General features: G+C 32.9%; 1 protein-coding gene across 1 annotated transcript in view; it reads left to right on the top strand.

Moving 5' to 3' along the window:
* The first annotated feature begins 4,948 nt into the window (after positions 1 to 4,948).
* Positions 4,949 to 19,232, top strand: part of LOC114331183 (uncharacterized) — a 28,063-nt gene continuing 13,779 nt past the window's right edge. The window contains exons 1-3 of the mRNA XM_028280678.2: positions 4,949 to 5,084; positions 9,125 to 9,214; positions 16,666 to 16,819. Coding sequence (XP_028136479.2) covers positions 4,981 to 5,084; positions 9,125 to 9,214; positions 16,666 to 16,819 — 348 coding nt within the window. The 5' untranslated portion in view covers positions 4,949 to 4,980. The remainder of the gene's footprint in view (positions 5,085 to 9,124; positions 9,215 to 16,665; positions 16,820 to 19,232) is intronic.

Genomic DNA, 19,232 nt, shown 5'->3' with positions numbered 1-19,232 from the left:
TACAAAGTATTCGAAATAAATTTCTGTGTGCGTGTGTTTGTGTTTTATTGGCACTGGTTTAAGCAACCAACTGGCCAGTCACTGTGTTTTCAGTTCTCTCTTTTACAAAATATATATGCTTAGTATCGAAATTTAAAACTATTACTACTACTAAGTTTTTTTCTCTGTTTTTTTTATTATTTTTTTTTGTATTATATTTTTTTAATTATATTGTTTATTTATTTTTTTTATTTAGTTTTTTTTTGTTTTTTTATATATTTTTTGTATATTTTTGTACTACGCTAGTATCTAAACCCGGTTCAACACCTCGTAGGTTTAGATGATCTTAGTAACTTTTTATTTTATTTTGTTATTATTTTTTTTATAATTTTTTTTTATTCTTTTTTTCAGAGCATAAATTTTAAACAATTAACATGGTCGTATAAAATTTTATAAACATCTAGATTGTTTGATTGAAAAAGGTATATAAGATTAATAGGAAATTGTACATTAACTTGAACTAGATTGGTATAGAAATTTGATATTTCAATAAAATGTAAAGGACATTATAACATTCATATAGAAACATATAGACATATAGAAACATTCATATATAAACTTCGTTGAAAATTTTGTAAGCGTTAAGATTTGTTATTTTTTGCCTGAAAACTAAGCGTCGCATGAAAAAAATTTAGATAGATTTTTTGTCACAAATTGAACGAGGAATTCAAAAAAGATTTTTAATTTGAAATATTTCAGTGGCGTACCATTTTTATCTTTAAAAAATTTCAAAGTATTACCCGTACGCGCGCCAATGGTGAATACAAAATTCTTAATTGTGTGTCAAAACATGCTCAATAACTATGTCTTAAAACTCACCAAATTTCACTTGCACACCTCAACCAGTTTTAGAGAAATAAATAAATCGTCAGATTGTAATAAAAATTTTAAGACCCCGTATCTCGGAAACAAATGAAAATCAAATAACAAGATATGAGTTATTTTTAATTATTATTTTACGTATATTATACAGGCTTAAAATTTGGCGCGTTCCTCCCCATTCACCGTGTATATTACAAAATTAAATACCTCTTCCTTACATATAGGGTACAACTCACACGAGACTACCTTTACCAAATGGTTATAGTACGCTTGCTACGTACAACTAAATTAAAACCGAAAATATGACTAATAATACCAAGATACAATGAACTCTAAATGAGTTAGTGAGGCACTAGCCTGACTAAGTGAAATACAACGAAATGAATTAAATTAACCAAAGCATTGATTAATAACTACAAGGAGGAATATTTATAATCAATGACCAAAGTTAATGTTAAAGAAATTGAAGCGAAGAGATATAATATATAAACGACTTAAACTGACCGAACAAATGAAATGAAGCAAATTAAAAATAAAATATATCTGGGAAACAAGCAATTAATATGACAAAATAAATTTAAACAAATAACCTAAACCAATCAAATCAATAATAAAGTATAAGGACCTATTTTTCTGGGCTTATTACCTTGTGCACAATGTAACGTACCGTAGGATCGTAAAAAAAGTGTGGGAACTTAATAGTCCTGTCGCCAGGGGGGGTACAACGGCCTCCTGTATTCAGATGGACTTACCCAAGATTTTTTTATGTATTTTGACCTGTAGAACACGAATTTTTTGGGTAACAGTTGATCCGGATATCGATAAGGTTGTTATAAACGAAGAAGTTGAGGAATCACATAACAGCGATTTCTCGCAAAACAAAACATTTTTTTGTATTTTTTGGGCCATTCTAACCAAAAAATGTTCCTACAAATTTTTTCGTAGGATGCATAGTTTTCGAGATAAACGCGGTTGAACTTTCAAAAAATCGAAAAATTGCAATTTTTTAACTCGAATAACTTTTGATTAAAAAATAAAATAGCAATTCTGCTTACCGTATTTGAAAGTTCAAGTCAAATTTTATCGGTTTTATTTATTTGTATTGCTAAATATTTATTATTTTATTGTTAAACAAAGCTATAAACAGCTAGTGCTTGAGTGATGTTTTCAATGATTTCTCATTTAAAATCGAACGAGTAGGTAGCAGAGGTAGAAGTGCAAGCGGGGCTATTTCTATGTAGCATGCATTAAAACGCATGTATTAAGCACGGGAAACACTATGTGTTTATAGCTTTTTTTAACAATCAAAAAAAAAAAATTTATCAATGCAAATATTTAAAACAGATATAATTTGACTCAAACTTTTAAAGGCGGTAAGCAGAATTGCTATTTTATTTTTTATTCAAAGGTTACTCGGGTTCAAAAATTGCAATTTTTCGATTTTTTGAAAGTTCAACCGCTTTTATCTCGAAAACTATGCATCCTACGAAAAAACTTGAAGGAACATTTTTTGGTTAGAATGACCCAAAAAATACAAAAAAATGTTTTGTTTTTCGAGAAATCGCTGTTATGTAATTCCTCAAGTTCTTTGTTTATAACAATCTTATCGCCAAAATACATAAAAAAAACTTATGTAAGTCCATCTGAATTAAGAAGGCCGTTGTACCCCCCTGGCGACAGGACTATAATACATTCATATACAAATATGTTATATAAAAAATCAAAGATAAGCTAAATCTGAAAAAAGTAACTAATAAACATAGTACATCAAACAAATGTCTGTGATATGACACGCCATAGTTACTCAATATCACAACTAACTGTTTCCAAACAAACACATGCCTTGAACTACTCCCAAAAGGTTCGCTGCTGCGTTCCAGAAAATTAGCACAAGAGGGGGTGCTGAACCATGTTTCCTCTAGGTACAGGTGTAGAATAGAGAATCAGGCGCTGAAAGCTCAATTACTCGTTCCCAAATGACTTATTCCCAGGGTGACTTGACTGTGGCTGTAATAGGGCTTCCCTAGGTGGTCAAAGGGGCTACGACTTCACAGGATGGTTAGCTCTTTCATCCAAATTGCGGGTGATTTTTATTCAGGTTCCAAGAGTAGTTGTGTTATACATATATCTCCATACTCCAGACAACAAATGGTGATAGCTTTTCACTTTAAAATTAAACTTGAGACGTTGAATCAGTCCTCATAATTTACAGCCACTAGCCAAGTGAAGTATCGCTCCTTCACCGAGCAAAACGTTAAATTCTCAGAACACGAACCAAACGCCAGGGACACCAATCCAACAAAACTAACAGGTAATTTTAAGTGTGTTTAGGTATGACGTCATTAAAATAAATATTTTTAAAATATAAGAGAAAATAATAGTTATAAATGGGGAATTACGAGAAAATTAGAGACATTTAATTAAGAGATCAAAAGAAAATAATTATAAAAATAATAAAAATTTCAAAAATACTTTCGTAACATGCGAACCGTTACAATATCTAGGAAACAATACCAAAATAGAGTTTCTCACTCTTAAAAAATAACGGCTATGTTTGGTACAAGTTATTTGTGCGAACAAACATTTTCAATAATAAAACTAAGAAAAAATTGGATACGTAATAAGCTGTTGGATGACCAACATTTTTCATTACTAAAAAATTTAGCCTCACAAATTGAGCCGAACTATGACGAAATCATGCAAAAACAAAAACAGTTTCACATGTCACATATAACCAAAAACCATAGTCCTGCTCTACTTACTACTTTACAGCTAACATCAGATTTTAATTTAGTTACCTACCATTGCTTTTGTGTTTCAATCGTTTATTTTTAATATTGCACAATACAAGAGTTTTCTAAAAATCAGTATTTTTATTTCATCAAACATAACTAAAAATGCAACAGCTTTGCCTGCCATATGTTTCTTTAGTAAATATTGGCACGCGAAAGAAGAAGTTTCCCCATCCCTGGACTAGATAGACCCACGCGACGACGTGAATAGAGTAGAGGAAAACTTGTTATAAGCGGTCCAGTATAGGGAATATTGGAGGAAACTGAGGAAGGCCTTGCTTCATTGGATAAGGGTGACTGAATGATAATGATTAATGTAGGATATTTATAAAAAAAATAATTACAATGAAAAAGCTGGGAAACCAATGTTATCTGATGGAACATAAGACAAAAAATATAATATACCATATTAGCAATATTATAAAGGATGGAAAAGGTAGCTTATAATGTGAAATAGATAAATCAGGTTGGACCAGTTACTCTTTTTCGCCGTTCTAGCCATCAGTACCTATTTGGCAGAATTTAAAGACACGAAAAATCTGAGCCCTTACTTATGTTTTATATAGCATAGTCGTTAACCAGTTTTTCGTCACGGATATAATTCTATCACGATTTTACTAGGAATATCCTAAATGAACTAAATAACGGAGAGCTATGTAACGGACAATACACAACATTAAGCTTAGGGGTCGCAGATCCAATGAAGAAATACTGATCAAAAGTAACAGATGTAATTCAAAAGATTACCATGTTAAAATAGAACTGGGCAGGACATATAGAAAGAATAAAAGACAACCGTTAGACGGAGCGAATTGTTGAATGGAGACCAAGAATAAATAAGAGAGGTAGATGCACACCTGAAACCAGATGCATTGATGACATCAAGCGAATTGCTTGTCACGATTGGATGCAAATAACAATGAACAGAAATGGATGGGCACGCCTAAGGGAGGCTTACATCTGGCAATGCATTGTATAGCTGTTAATGATGACGATGATGATGGTGATATTAAATAAAAAAAATAATTAAAATAAAGAAAAAAATAAAATATGAATTGTTTACCAATTTTTTGTGTAACAACAAAAACACATCAAATTATCTGGTAAAAAAATTACCCCCAATAATTATGGAGGTTTTGTAACAGTATCTGCTCATAATTATTCATCTATATAATATTCGATTTCTATATCAATTATTCAATTAAAAACACAAAGTATTGTCTATTGTTCTTTAATTAATTAAAGAACAATAAAATTGATATTTATGTTTGGATATAAAAAGGACCAAGATCTAAATTGCAGCATCTGTGTTTCAAAAACCAATAAGATGAAACTTTTAATTATATTTGTAGCTATCTGCATTGGCGGTATTCAACTCGGTGAAGCAAAACTTTGCTGCCCTAAACCAAAAACAGAGATTATCATAACTGAGTAAGTTTATTCTCTAAATTATTTTGTTGTTATATGTGTTAACAATTTTTTTTACAAAAATACTTCATCATCCTCTTTGCCTTTATCTTCTTGCTGGTGCTTCTTTAACTATATTGTCCCTGTTTCTATTTTAGGTCACATTAAGGTCATCTCACTTTCTAAAATTTGTTTGGATTAATTATTATTTTGTTATTATCCATCATGATTTAACAGTAATCCCATTATGCATTTTTTTTCTGTCATTCAGCGCTCCGAAATCGGAATGGCCGCTATAAGGCCGACATCGCTTCCGAAGCCCTTCATTCATCCACAGACTATCAGAAAGGAACCTCTTTCTTTTGCCCCGTTTCCCCTTTTTTAGTCCCAATATGTATTTGTGTTTTTTGTTCGTACGATTATTTTTGGAGCTCCTTTCCCACAGTCTGTCACACAGTCTAACTCGCCCCTTATCAAATTTTATTCTCTCTACAATATATTTCCCTCTTAGCTTTGTCATTGATTTCAGCGTACAGCTGATTTTCCTCCTCTTCTTTCTTCTTGATCAGTGCACGGACATAGTAGTGTATACTAGTCCATCCAGATTTATTTTCAATCATTATCTCAATCATTTCTCTCATTGTCACAAAATTCACAACTGTCTCTCTCTCCCTCCATTCTGTTTCTTTCTACATACTATCCATCTGTTACACTCTAGCATCCTATGTGTAATAGTGTCCGGGTGTCTGCAGTACAGGCATTCATCAGTGTCACCCTTTCCGAACCTGGAGAGGTAGGTAGGCTCTAAAACACCTCTGTCCTGTCAGCACCTGTGTTAGAAAATAATTCAAGTCGCCTGTGGCCACAATACACCCAATATTTTAGGTCAGGGGCAGCATCTTTGTCTACTGTGCCACATCGTCCGTGTTGTTCCATTCTTCTTACCATCTTTCAATTCACCTTTCCCTTTCCTGTCTTCTCTCGGCCATAGTAAGCTCTAGGTCTCTTATCTCATATACTGTAAAATCTCCGTTAACCGAAGCCTTTTTAACCGAAACATCGTTTAACCGAAACGGCTGACAGTTTCAATAATTTTGTGAGTAAAAAGTAAATTTTTATCGAAAAACTGAAATTCGATGTTAATTTGTCAACATCGACAACATTGCTTTCATACAACTAAAGAACGCAATTAAATTATATAGTACATTATTTCACGGTTTTTGCTGTAAATTTGAAAGAACCGCTTGGATTGACATGAAATTTGGCATACGCTTATCTAACATGTCAAAGAAAAAAAAGTGATACGGTGCCGTTGTGTGCTTTTGTCCTGGAGGTGAGTTTCACCACATCTCGGGGGTGAAAAAATATATGTCCAAGATAAGTCCCGAAATGGATAAACTGACTAATTTTAAGCAACTTTTGTTCTATAGAGTTTTTTCACCAAATCAATACTTTTCGAGTTATTTGCAAGTGAATTTGTTCATTTTTCAACAAAATAACCACGTTTTTAGAGAGTTTTTCGCAAATAAGTCAAAACCTTAGCATTTTGTCAAAAAAAAATATTCTTACCAAAATTATAGCCTATAAAAAAAGTGAAAAAAAAAACGGAGTATCTATTAGGTCTCTATAACTAGCAAAAATCAGGAAGATGACCCCCCCAATTAGCAACTTAAATGAAATTAATCGTTACCGTTTCACAAGTTACTTTACTTATGTTGTGTTTATATGATATATAAGTTTCATCGATTCAAAGTGCTTATTTTTGAAAAAATTTGGTTTTAAAATAAAATTTTTAAAAATTTAATTTTGAAAAAATGCTTTTTTTCAAAATAACGTAAAAATTGTTAGAGATACCAAAAATCTTATACAATAAAAAAAGTCGGCTTTACTTTTTTGAATATTTTTTATTTTTTTGTTTTTCTGTAAGACAAAAATTGGTTAAGATTCGGTGTTTCTAAATTTACATACACTCGTGATAAGTAAATCGTTCAAGCCTTTTAACTACATCTCTTTCAAAAATAAGGACTTTGAACCGATGAAACTTACAGATCATATGATCAATACATACGCGAGTAAAAAACTTGTGAAGTAGTAACAATTAAGTTCAGTAGTAACAATTAAATCAAATGCTAATTAGGGGGTGATTTTCCCGATTTCTTACCAAAAAAAGGGACCAACTTTATTTTGAGCGTAACTTGTTTACTTTTGATGCTAAAAAATTTTTTTTAGGAAACAAAAATAGGCATTTTTTTACACTTTAAAAAAGTTAAAATGCTTTTTCCCCAAAAAAGTGCGTTGTTTTTTGGTTATGGCACGTTAAAATATTCGATATGGAATTTGATGAATATGAACCTATATTTCATTAGCTATAACTCTGCTTCTACTAGGTATAGTCACCTAATATATACACCATGTTTTTCACTTTCTTACGTACTATATTTTTGATAAGAATTTTTTTTCGATCAAATACTTGATTTTTGAGTTATTTGTCAAAAGCCGTCCCAAAACGTGGTAATTTTGTAGAAAAATCAACATATTCACTCGCAAATAACTCGAAAAGTATTAACTTGGTAAAAAAACTTTATGGAACAAAAGTTGCTTAGAATTGGTTATTTTATCAATTCCCGGATTATTTCGAACATATATTTTTCACCCCCAAAAGAGGGTGAGACTCACCGCTAGGGCAAAAGCACACATCGGCACAATATCACTTTTTTTCTTTGACTTGTTAGCTATGTGTATGCCAAATTTCATGTCAATCCAAACGGTTTTTTAAAATTTATAAGTTTTCCAATATTTTACCTTTAAAGAACGTACTAATAAAACACATTACGAAATCACCTCATGGTATTTTATAATACCAACTTTGACCAAGAATACTATGTAATTTAATACAAGAAGAATACAAAAAATAATGTCATTTTAACCGAAATACTTGTTATCCGAAATTTCATCCCTCCAATTATTTCGGTTAACGGAGGTTTTACTGTTTTTGCTTCTACTATATGTACAGTCCATCTAATTTACTTACCGTTGCACGTCATTATCTACGTTAGAGATCTAAGTTGACATTGTTGCCCAATTACAAAAAATTCTTGAATTCATTTTAAATCAAATATATCACACAATTTTTGTGGAAGTGGATTATACAGCAAAACAAATGAATAATAAATGTAAATCAATATAAACTTTAGAAATAGAAAACAAGAATTAAGTTATAATTTTACGTTAAAGTACTTAATAAAAACAGTAAATATAATGAAACAAATACTTATAGTAAAGAATATAAACAAATATGAAGTGTCATCACCGCAACTGTCAAATAAATGTTACCAATTTATGCCAAAACATCACCTGCGTTCGATTATAGTTACAGTGTATTCCGAACAAATCTGCTTCATAAAAACGCTTTATAATCCATTTATACAAATTAAATTAAACATATTATTGTGAATTTCTTTAAGTTGACATTAATAGAAATCTTTAAATATTATTTCTACGCGTTTATAATAAAATATGTCTAGTGGCTGTAATGCTAGTGTACTCGGCAAAGTGATTCTAAAAAGAACACACCTACCGCCTAAATATTTCGTGTTGGTATCATGTGACGTCACGGGCTATAACGCGGATGACGTGCAACGGTAAGTAAATTAGATGGAGTATATGAAACTAATTGTCTGTCTCTTAGATCTAAAACCATTATGTTTTCCCCTAGTACTTGTACAGCCAATGTTCTTATGTTTAATATACACTATGTACTCAGTATTTAAAATAGTTTTTCTATTTATACTGGTTTTTGTTTTATAGTTTTTGGACTACTCTCTATCTCTATTTTATATTCCTTTATAAATACCGCTAAAGTAAAAGCTATTTATTTTTCTATTCCCCAGCCGGGGCTCGAACCTCATTAATTCTCTCTAAATGGCCTAGCCACTGTAACCAGACTATTTTGATCACGAGCATACCAAAAATTTGTAAATTTTAAATTATTAATAATTTAAAACATTATTAATAATATGAGAAAAATAATGTTTTATTTATATTTATTTATTTTATGTTTCTAGCGCAAATGTTGCAGCTTTTATAGGGTGCCTTAAAAATTTAGTGGAGGCTCATAATAAACCCAAAAAGTTCCATCAACAGATCGTCGAACAGTAAGTAATTTGAAATAGGGTTGAAACATTTAAAACATTTGAAACACTTTTGTCATTGGTCTATCCCTGCGGTTCCCAATCTGTAGTACATGTACCACTGGTGGTACATATCATTATTTGCGGTGGTAAACAAAACGGAAAAATAGCCAAAATCAGCACAACTATTACAGTTAGCTAAATCACCTAGCTTGATAAGTATTTCAGTTAGGTGGTACCAAAAATAATAAAAACTATTTGGTGGTACATGACTCAAAAAGATTGAGAACCGCTGGTCTATAGTGTGTCAATTTTTTCAAAAGGTATCACCCTCTAAAATTTGGTCCCTATAGAAAATCCAAAATAATGCAAAAACACGTCAAATAGTTTGTTTTTGAGGGGGATAGATCAGTTTTCAACAGGGTACAACCCCCAAAATTTTTAATGGAGTGGAGATCTTCTTCTTCTTTCAGTTCCCTCTCCTATCGGAGGTTGGCTATCATCACAGCTATCCGTACCTTATTTGCGGCGGCTCTGAAAAGATCTACTGAGCTGCAACTATACCACTCTCTTAAGTTCCTCAGCCAGGAAATTCTTCTTCTACTTATGGATCTTTTCCCCTTAATTTTACCCTGCATTATGAGCCGTAACATTTCATATTTGGCACCTCTAGTAATGTGGCCCAAATATTCCAGCTTTCTTGTTTTGACGTTCTTTATCAACTCGTAATTTTTTGTAGCCTTTTTAGCACCTCTGCATTGGTAATTTGTTGGATCCATGGTATTTTTAAAATCCTTCTATAGCACCACATCTCAAATGCTTCTAACTTATTTGCGTTGTCTACTTTCAGTGTCCAGCTTTCGATTCCATACAACAAAGTCGAGAACACGTAGCACCTTAATGCTCTTATTCTCAGCTCCAGAGGAAGATCTCGATTAACAAACATTTTTTAAATGTTTATGAATGCCTTTCTTGCAATTTCAATGCGTGTCCTGATTTCTCTACCGTGAGCGTTGTTTTTTGTTACCCAGGATCCCAGATATTTGCAGGTATTGACTCTTTCTACTTAGAAATAATCATGAACTTGGTTTTCTTAACGTTGATTTGTAGTCCATATTTTATATTGACTAGATGTAATCTATATACTAATCGTTGCAGTGCTTCTAGACTGTCTGCAAAAATAGCGATGTCATCTGCGATTCTGGTTTTGTTCAAAATTTTTCCGTGTATTGATATACCCTGTTCTTCCTCTGATATTACTTTCTTAAAAGTAGCCTCGCTGTACATATTGAATAACAATGGAGACAACACGCAACCCTGTCTAACACCTCTTTTAATTTCTATGGTTTGAGTTTCGACATTTTCGATTTTAACCTTTGCTTTTTGGTTCCAATACAGATTGACAATAACCCGTATATTTCGACTGTCCTCATCCTTTTCTTTTAAAAGTTCTACGGGTTTCTGATTCCGTAGTCTATCAAAAGCTTTTTAATAATCTATAAAGCAGACATAAAGATCCTGGTTCATATTTTTTTAATCTGGAATAAGACTTCAATCAGGATCCTTCAATCAGTTCAATCATGATTTTTAAGGGCAGGAAAGCCATGTTGCTCCATAAGTAAAAAAAATCTGCTAACATCGACTTAATGTCATTTCACAAATTTAAATTTAATTTAAAACCATGTAATATTGGAGTCTTATTTTCAACTAGTGGGCAAGTTTCAAGTGATGATAAGATCGAAATGATCAGTGATCGAAATATCAGAATGATCTAATAAGATCGAAAACATTCTGACGCTATTTTATAATCCATTTGAATGATTTTTTTACAGTAGTACATTCTTTCACGGTTTTTGCTGTAAATTTTAAAGAACCGCTTGGATTGACATGAAATTTGGCACACGCATAGCTAACATGTCAAAGAATAAAAGTGATGTGGTGCCGATGTGTGCTTTTGCCCTAGGGGTGAGTTTCACCCCATCTCGGGGGTGAAAAAATATATGTCCAAGATAAGTCCCGAAATGGATAAACTGATTATATTAAGCAACTTTTGTTCTATAGAGTTTTTTCACCAAATCAATACTTTTTGAGTTATTTGCAAGTGAATATGTTCATTTTTCAACAAAATAACTACGTTTTTAGACGGTTTTTTGCAGATAACTCAAAACGTAGGCGTTTTGTCGAAAAAAATATTTTTACCAAAACTATAGCCTTTAAAAAAGTGAAAAAAACGGTGTATATATTAGGTCTCAATACCTAGCAAAAGCAGAGTTATAGCTAATGAAAAATAGGTTCATATTCGATAAATTCGATATAGAATAATTCAACGTGAAATATCCAAATAATGAAGCATTCTTGGGGAAAACACATTACAACTTTTTTAAAGTGATTAAAACAGCTTTATTTCGGTTTTTATAAAAAAAATTTCTATCATCAAATATAACCTAGCTACGCTCAAAATAAAGTTGGTCCATTTTGTTTTGGCAAAAAAAATCAGGAATATCAGCCCCCAATTAGCAACTTAATAAGGAAACAATGCCCGAAGAATGGAAGAAAGGAATTATTGTGACAATCCCAAAACAAGGAGACCACAGGATATGTAAAAACTACCGAGCAATTAATTTACTGAATGTAACATATAAAGTACTGACTGGTATAATTAGAGACAGACTAACAATATACACAGAACAAAGCATAGGAGACTACCAGTACGGTTTCAGAAAAGGAAGATCCACGATAGATGCTATCCATACACTAAAACAAGCGATAGAGAAAACATACGAGTACGACGGAGAAGCAAATATACTTTTTCTAGACTTTAAACAGGCTTTTGACAAACTAAGTAGAAGAAAAATGATCCAAGACTTACAAGAGAGCAAAATACCAAATAAAATTATAAGAATGATAGAAATGACAATGCGAGATTCCCAAGCAACAATAGACACCGGAAGAGAGAGAACAGAAATAATAAAAATTAAAAATGGAGTAAAACAAGGAGATGCGCTCTCAACTGTACTATTTATTCTATCATTAGATAAGATAATAAAAAAGTTGTCAAACGCAGGAACTATAAATAAAAATACAGTACAAATAATTGGATATGCGGACGATATAACCATAGTAGCAACAGATAAAAAGGCATTAAAGAAAACCTTTCAAGAAATAGAAAACGAATCCAAACTAAGAGGACTGGAAATAAATGAAAATAAAACAAAATACATGAATGTAAGTAAAAAAAAGAAGACGCAACTGACAGAAATGACAATAGACGCACACAGCTTCGAAGAGGTTGAAACATTCAAATATTTGGGAGTATTAGTCAACAGAAGAAATGAAAGTGTAGATATGAAAAGAAGAATTCAAGCAGGAAACAAAGCATTCTACAGAAATAAAAAAATTTTCAAAGATAAGAAGATAAGCCGAAATACAAAAATGAAAATCTACAAAACGACCATAAGACCAATAGTGCTATATGCTTTGGAGACATTCACATTAACAGCAAGAGAAGAAGAGCAGCTGAAAGTTTTTGAGAGAAAAATTATGAGAAAAATTCTGGGACCAAAGAGGGAAAACGAAGAGGATGCAAGGCAATGGATGAACCACGAAATACAAGAATGGATGGGTCAAGAGAACATAGTAAGAGCAACAAAAGCACAGAGAATTAGATGGTATGGACACATAATGAGAAGAGAGAAGAACAATCCGTTAAGAGTTATAACCGAATGGATACCACCAGGTACAAGAACCAGAGGCAGGCCTAAACTCAGATGGAGACAACAAGTGGAAGAAGACTTAAGAAGTATGGAAATTAGAAATATAGGAAGCAAAATCAGAGAGAGAGAAGAATGGAGAAAGGTAGTGGAAACAGCGAAGTCACACCAGCAATTGTAAAACCAAAGTCAGAATGGGATGATCCCCCACAAAAAGGATCTTCAAGTGAAAACAGCTTCAGCTTCCTCGGGAGCGTACAGCTTGTATATATAATTAGCAACTTAAATGAAATTAATCTTTACCGCTTCACAGGTTACTTTACTTATGTTGTGTTTTTAGGATCTGTTTCATCGATTCAAAGTGCTTATTTTTGAAAAAATTTAGTTTTAACCCTTAAACGCCCAACCTTTTTTAGGTTCCATGTATGCCCAAGGGTGGGTAAAAAATGTCCACCTCGAAAATAGCTAATATATTTATTGAGAGTTGTTGAAAATGGATTAAACTTAAGAATCTTATGCTTAATAAGCACGGCATCTTCTAAAATATTAATATATACAATTTACAAACCTTAAAACAAAATTACAATGTACATCAAAATTAATATACATACCAGTAAAAGCCAGTAATTCAGATTTGTCGATTTTCTCCACATTCTTCCTTTCAGCCTCCTCACTGGAGGATAATTATGTCGAATATGTAATTATACGTCGATAATTATATGGATTATGTTCCTACCAACGAAAAATAATATAGAAACCTTTAGTAACAAGTTTTACCAAGGGTGTACTTTTTGTGCCCACCCATATTTAACTCAAGATATTACTTTTTCGTACTTCCGGGCCTAAAGTGACAACTTCACTCCCTTGTGACAGGTACTAAAGTGTCACATTTAATCCCTCCGGGATTAAATATTGACGAAACTCCCGGAACGATTAAATCACAAACAAACGAATTTAAGGGATATTTTATTGAAAAATATAATTAATTAGAATGGTAATTAACGTTAATATTCAAATTAATATTGTGACAGTTCGTCATATTGACCAGTCTTTCCTGGGTTAATGCAGCAGGTAACTGACGAGTAACAGATAGGTCCTTTTCATATTGAACTGGTGTTTGTTTCGAAGATCCTGCGGAAACAGGAAGCGAGAATGAGGACTGTGGCATAACTATAGTAGACGAATCGGCGACTTGACCAAATATTTTATCTGAAATTTTTTGTTTATTTTTAATAGACGATTCAATATATCCCTCGGCCACGTTGGAGGATTTCCATCCTCCATGTCTCTTCAGCACGTCTATTGTTGCTCCCGAATCAGCTAACAAAGACGCAGATGTGCGTCTAAAACAATGTCCCGTATAAGACGTCGCATTTTCTAATTTCAAGAAAGCTGCTATTTGCCGTGGAATTGTACCAAACATGTTTTTTCCTACTACTCGCGTAGTACATTCTTTGTTGATGTATTGAACAAAAAATTTTGAATGAGTTGTCCCTGTCTTTCGCAATGCCACATATTTCCGAAATATCGCCACAAAACTGATGGCACTGTTTTCTGAATTTTTGATCACAAAATTTCGGTCAATTTTATTTTTGGTGTTTCTAATCGCAATTAGGAAGGAATCGCCCAAATCTCTCACATCGTCGATTTCTAAATCAACCAACTCTTTTCCACGACAAGCTCCCGCAACGCCCAAAATAAGTGCAACCTACAAAAAAATTGATTTCTTAAAATTTCTGAATATAAACAAATTTCCAAATTTACCTTAAGCATTAAATATTTATCATCCGGAGCCTCCCGTAAGAACTGATCTACCTGCTCAGACGTGAGAATTCTTGACTTCTTTGGCTTAAATCCCTCATTTCTTCTCTTCAAAAAAGCTAATAATTTTGGAAATTTACTTATATCAATATCTTCTCTAATGTTAATAACCGATTTCAGCATTGAGTAATGTGCCCAGAGAGTTGAGGCACAAACCGCTTTTGATTTATCATCGAAGTAGACTAACAGCGCATTTTCAGTAGGTTGTCTCACATTTTTTAAGCGGCACCAATTTTTAAAAGCATCGTACTGCTGCTCGTATAGTTTTCTAGATTTCGGTGGTAACAATTCTTCACCTACTTCGGCTGCTCTTTTATCAATATCAGATACACCTTCTTCACTCATGATACCAATAATTATCAATAACAATGTTTCTTTACAATGACACTAGTAATGACAATGTTTCTAAATTATAACTGTCACAACGCAATGTTACTATGGTAACTTATTTTAAAGACAGTTTATTAAATGAGTTGAAGAGAGAAAAAACTGATTGAAATTATTGAAATAATTAATAAAATCATACCGGAAGTACGAAAAGTATCGTATATACCTTGCGACTGAAGTACATTTAATCCTTCAGGTAAATTATGGCCCTCCCTGCGGTCGGGCCATAAACTTTACCTTCAGGATTAAATGTACTACTTCAGTCCCGCGGTATATAATGTACTATTATTTTCAAAAATATCGGTAGATCCAAATTAAAATTCGATAAAGGGCTGTCTTTTTAACAATAAATAATTTTTGAAAAATTTTTAAACACGTAATAAATATGTTACAAGGGAATACGCATTAGGTGGACATTTTTTACCCACCCTTGGGCGTTTAAGGGTTAAAGGAAAATTTTTAAAAATTTTAATTTTGAAAAAATGCTTTTTTTTTCAGAATAACTTAAAAATTGTTAGAGATACCAAAAATATTAAGGAAAAAAAAGTCGGCTTTACTTTTCTGAATATTTTTATTTTTTTGTTTTTCTGTAACACAAAAATTGGTTAAGATTCGGTGTTTCTAAATTTGCATACACTCGTGATAAGTGACTCATACAAGCCTTTTTAACTACAGCTCTTTCAAAAATAAGGACTTTGAACCGATGAAACTTACAGATCATATGATCAATACATACACGAGTAAAAAACTTGTGAAGTGGTAACAATTAAGTTCATTTTAAATGCTAATCAGGGGGTGATTTTCCCGATATCTTACAAAAAAAAGGGACCAACTTTATTTTGAGCGTAACTTGTTTACTTCTGATGCTAAAAATTTTTTTTAAAAAACAAAAAAGCTTTGCCCAAAAAAGTGCTTCGTTTTTTGGTTATGGCACGTTAAAATATTCCATTTGGAACTTGACGAATATGAACCTATTTTTCATTAGCTATAACTCTGCTTCTACTAGGTATAGTGACCTAATATAATACACCATATTTTTCACTTTTTTACGTGCTATATTTTTGATAGGAATTTTTTTTCGACCAAATATTTACTTTTTGAGTTATTTGCGAAACACCGTCTGAAAACGTAGTTATTTTGTAAAAAATTAACATATTCACTCGCAAATAACTCGAAAAGTATTAACTTAGTGAAAAAACTTTATAGAACAAAAGTTTCTTAGGACTTATTTGGAACATATATTTTTCACCCGCAAAAGGGGGAGAAACCCACTCCTAGGGCAAAAGCACACATCGGCACAATATCACTTTTTTTCTTTGACTTGTTAGCTATGTGTATGCCAAAGTTCATGTCAATCCAAGCGGTACTTTAAAATGTAGAGGTTTTGCAATATTTTACCTTTAAAGAATGTACTACAGTTCTGATAAACGTTATACCGTTTTACAAACGAAGTTCTTAATTCTCAGTATGTTTTTTATCAAGTAATTTGTCGAATTGGGACGGAGTTGGGACCCAAATACCCTCATTGACTGCACTAAAACTATATCTACTTTTTAGAGCTCATACTGTAGCAAATAAGCTAACAGTAACTGTAAAAGCAACTGGAACACGTAGCTTAATCAATGATTTGAAGAAGTTTTTGAGAACTATCTACAATTCATTGGCACCTCTCATTGCACTGGTATTGCCTCGTGGTAAGGACCTCTTCGATGTAAGTATTCTGTCTCTATCTCATAAATACAGGGTGTGTCATTAATAATTTTCACTATTTTAACTGCAGATTCATAGACTCAAAATATTAAGGTTTAACCCAAATCACCCAGTCCGAAAATGCTTTCTAAGACAGCTAGAAGAGCTCTTTGAAGGTAGTGTCTTGCAAATAGTTTTTTTTTAAATCCCTCCAGAACACTTATATTTAGGAAAACAAAAACTGGTACGCCTATTTACTTTCCAGAGATAAACCGATTTCGTTAATTACGAATTTCTAGTACTGGTCATAGACCCCCGATTTGGGTAGGGCAACGGTTCTTTTATCGCATAACTTTTTTAAACGCTTTTTTTCAGTTCATTAGTTTGCGCCAAATATTTAGAGGTTAATTTGGCTGCCTTTTCTCCAATGTAAATGAATGAAAATTTGCAGACGTATGCATTCGCAGGAACAAAACACGTATAGTCAATAAAAAAAAATTTTTATGTTTATTAATAATTGTTTAAATAAAAAAAAACGATTTTAATGGAAAATGCTTAATTTCTCTTGTTTTTTACAATGTAAATACTTGAAACTTTTACGGATTGTAGCTAATGATATCAACTATATATAATTTCACATTTTACGTTAATTGTTTAAGTTATGCTTCATAAATAAACAATAAAGTTTCAAATTTTGAACGCTCATATATTTAAAAAATACTAAGTTTTCACTCTAATGGCATATAACATATCCCACCAGAATGAAAACAATTAGTAGAATTCCCTCATCTTCCTTAGTCTCAGCATCCGTATGGCTTGCAAATTGTAGAAGCCTCGGAGGTGTAACCAGAGAAGGTTCCCATTGTTTTCATTCTAGTGGGATATGTTATATGCCATTAGAGTGAAAACTTAGTATTTTGCTAGCAGTTGCCGCTAGGGCATCTATGCCATTTCGTTCGTTGCAATTCGGGACTGCACGCTGGGGTTTGTTTTGGTTGGATCAGGGAGAGCAGCATATGTGCCTCCTGATGAGAGACTAATAAGTTTCGAAACCGGTAGAGGTGCTTGCAGCACTCTCTGATTGGACTGGAATATGGTTCGGCTGTATTTTCGTTTTGCAACGAAATTGAAAATGGTTATTCATTTTTGATTTACATTTACTCTGTGTGGAGTATGAAGGGAACCAGTCTCGTTGGAACTTTACCGCGCTGAGCAGATGTGACGTGAATTGTAAATTGTAGAATTCCCTCATCTTCCTTAGTCTCAGCATCCGTATGGCTTGCAAATTGTAGAAGCCTCGGAGGTGTAACCAGAGAAGGTTCCCATTGTTTTCATTCTGGTGGGATATGTTATATGCCATTAGAGTGAAAACTTAGTATTTTGCTAGCAGTTGCCGCTAGGGCATCTATGCCATTTCGTTCGTTGCAATTCGGGACTGCACGCTGGGGTTTGTTTTGGTTGGATCAGGGAGAGCAGCATATGTGCCTCCTGATGAGAGACTAATAAGTTTCGAAACCGGTAGAGGTGCTTGCAGCACTCTCTGATTGGACTGGAATATGGTTCGGCTGTATTTTCGTTTTGCAACGAAATTGAAAATGGTTATTCATTTTTGATTTACATTTACTCTGTGTGGAGTATGAAGGGAACCAGTCTCGTTGGAACTTTACCGCGCTGAGCAGATGTGACGTGAATTGTAAATTGTAGAATTCCCTCATCTTCCTTAGTCTCAGCATCCGTATGGCTTGCAAATTGTAGAAGCCTCGGAGGTGTAACCAGAGAAGGTTCCCATTGTTTTCATTCTGGTGGGATATGTTATATGCCATTAGAGTGAAAACTTAGTATTTTGCTAGCAGTTGCCGCTAGGGCATCTATGCCATTTCGTTCGTTGCAATTCGGGACTGCACGCTGGGGTTTGTTTTGGTTGGATCAGGGAGAGCAGCATATGTGCCTCCTGATGAGAGACTAATAAGTTTCGAAACCGGTAGAGGTGCTTGCAGCACTCTCTGATTGGACTGGAATATGGTTCGGCTGTATTTTCGTTTTGCAACGAAATTGAAAATGGTTATTCATTTTTGCTCATATATTTGTTTATATAAAAATCGGCGCTTATTCGTGTCAAATTTAAATACGATACGAAATAAAACTTCAACCAAAACTCAAATTCAAAAAAAATCGTGTTTTTATCGTAGTCTTAAAAAAACCACCGGTAGAGACGTTTTGTGCTACAATTAACATTAGAATTCATTTTGGCGTATTAATTAAACGCTTTTCTTTAGCTCAATCGTTTGGGTCAAATCTTTAGACGTTAATTTGATTGCCTTTTCTTCAATACAAATGACTTTTGCAGAAATATGCATTCGCGGGAAAAATACACGAAGAGTCAATAAGAAAAAATGTATGTTTATTAATAATTGTTTAAATAAAAACGATTTTAA

The sequence above is a fragment of the Diabrotica virgifera genome, chromosome 5, assembly GCF_917563875.1.
Source record: "Diabrotica virgifera virgifera chromosome 5, PGI_DIABVI_V3a".
In the NCBI taxonomy this organism is placed as follows: domain Eukaryota; kingdom Metazoa; phylum Arthropoda; class Insecta; order Coleoptera; family Chrysomelidae; genus Diabrotica; species Diabrotica virgifera.
This window is presented reverse-complemented; position numbering and strand designations above follow the sequence as displayed.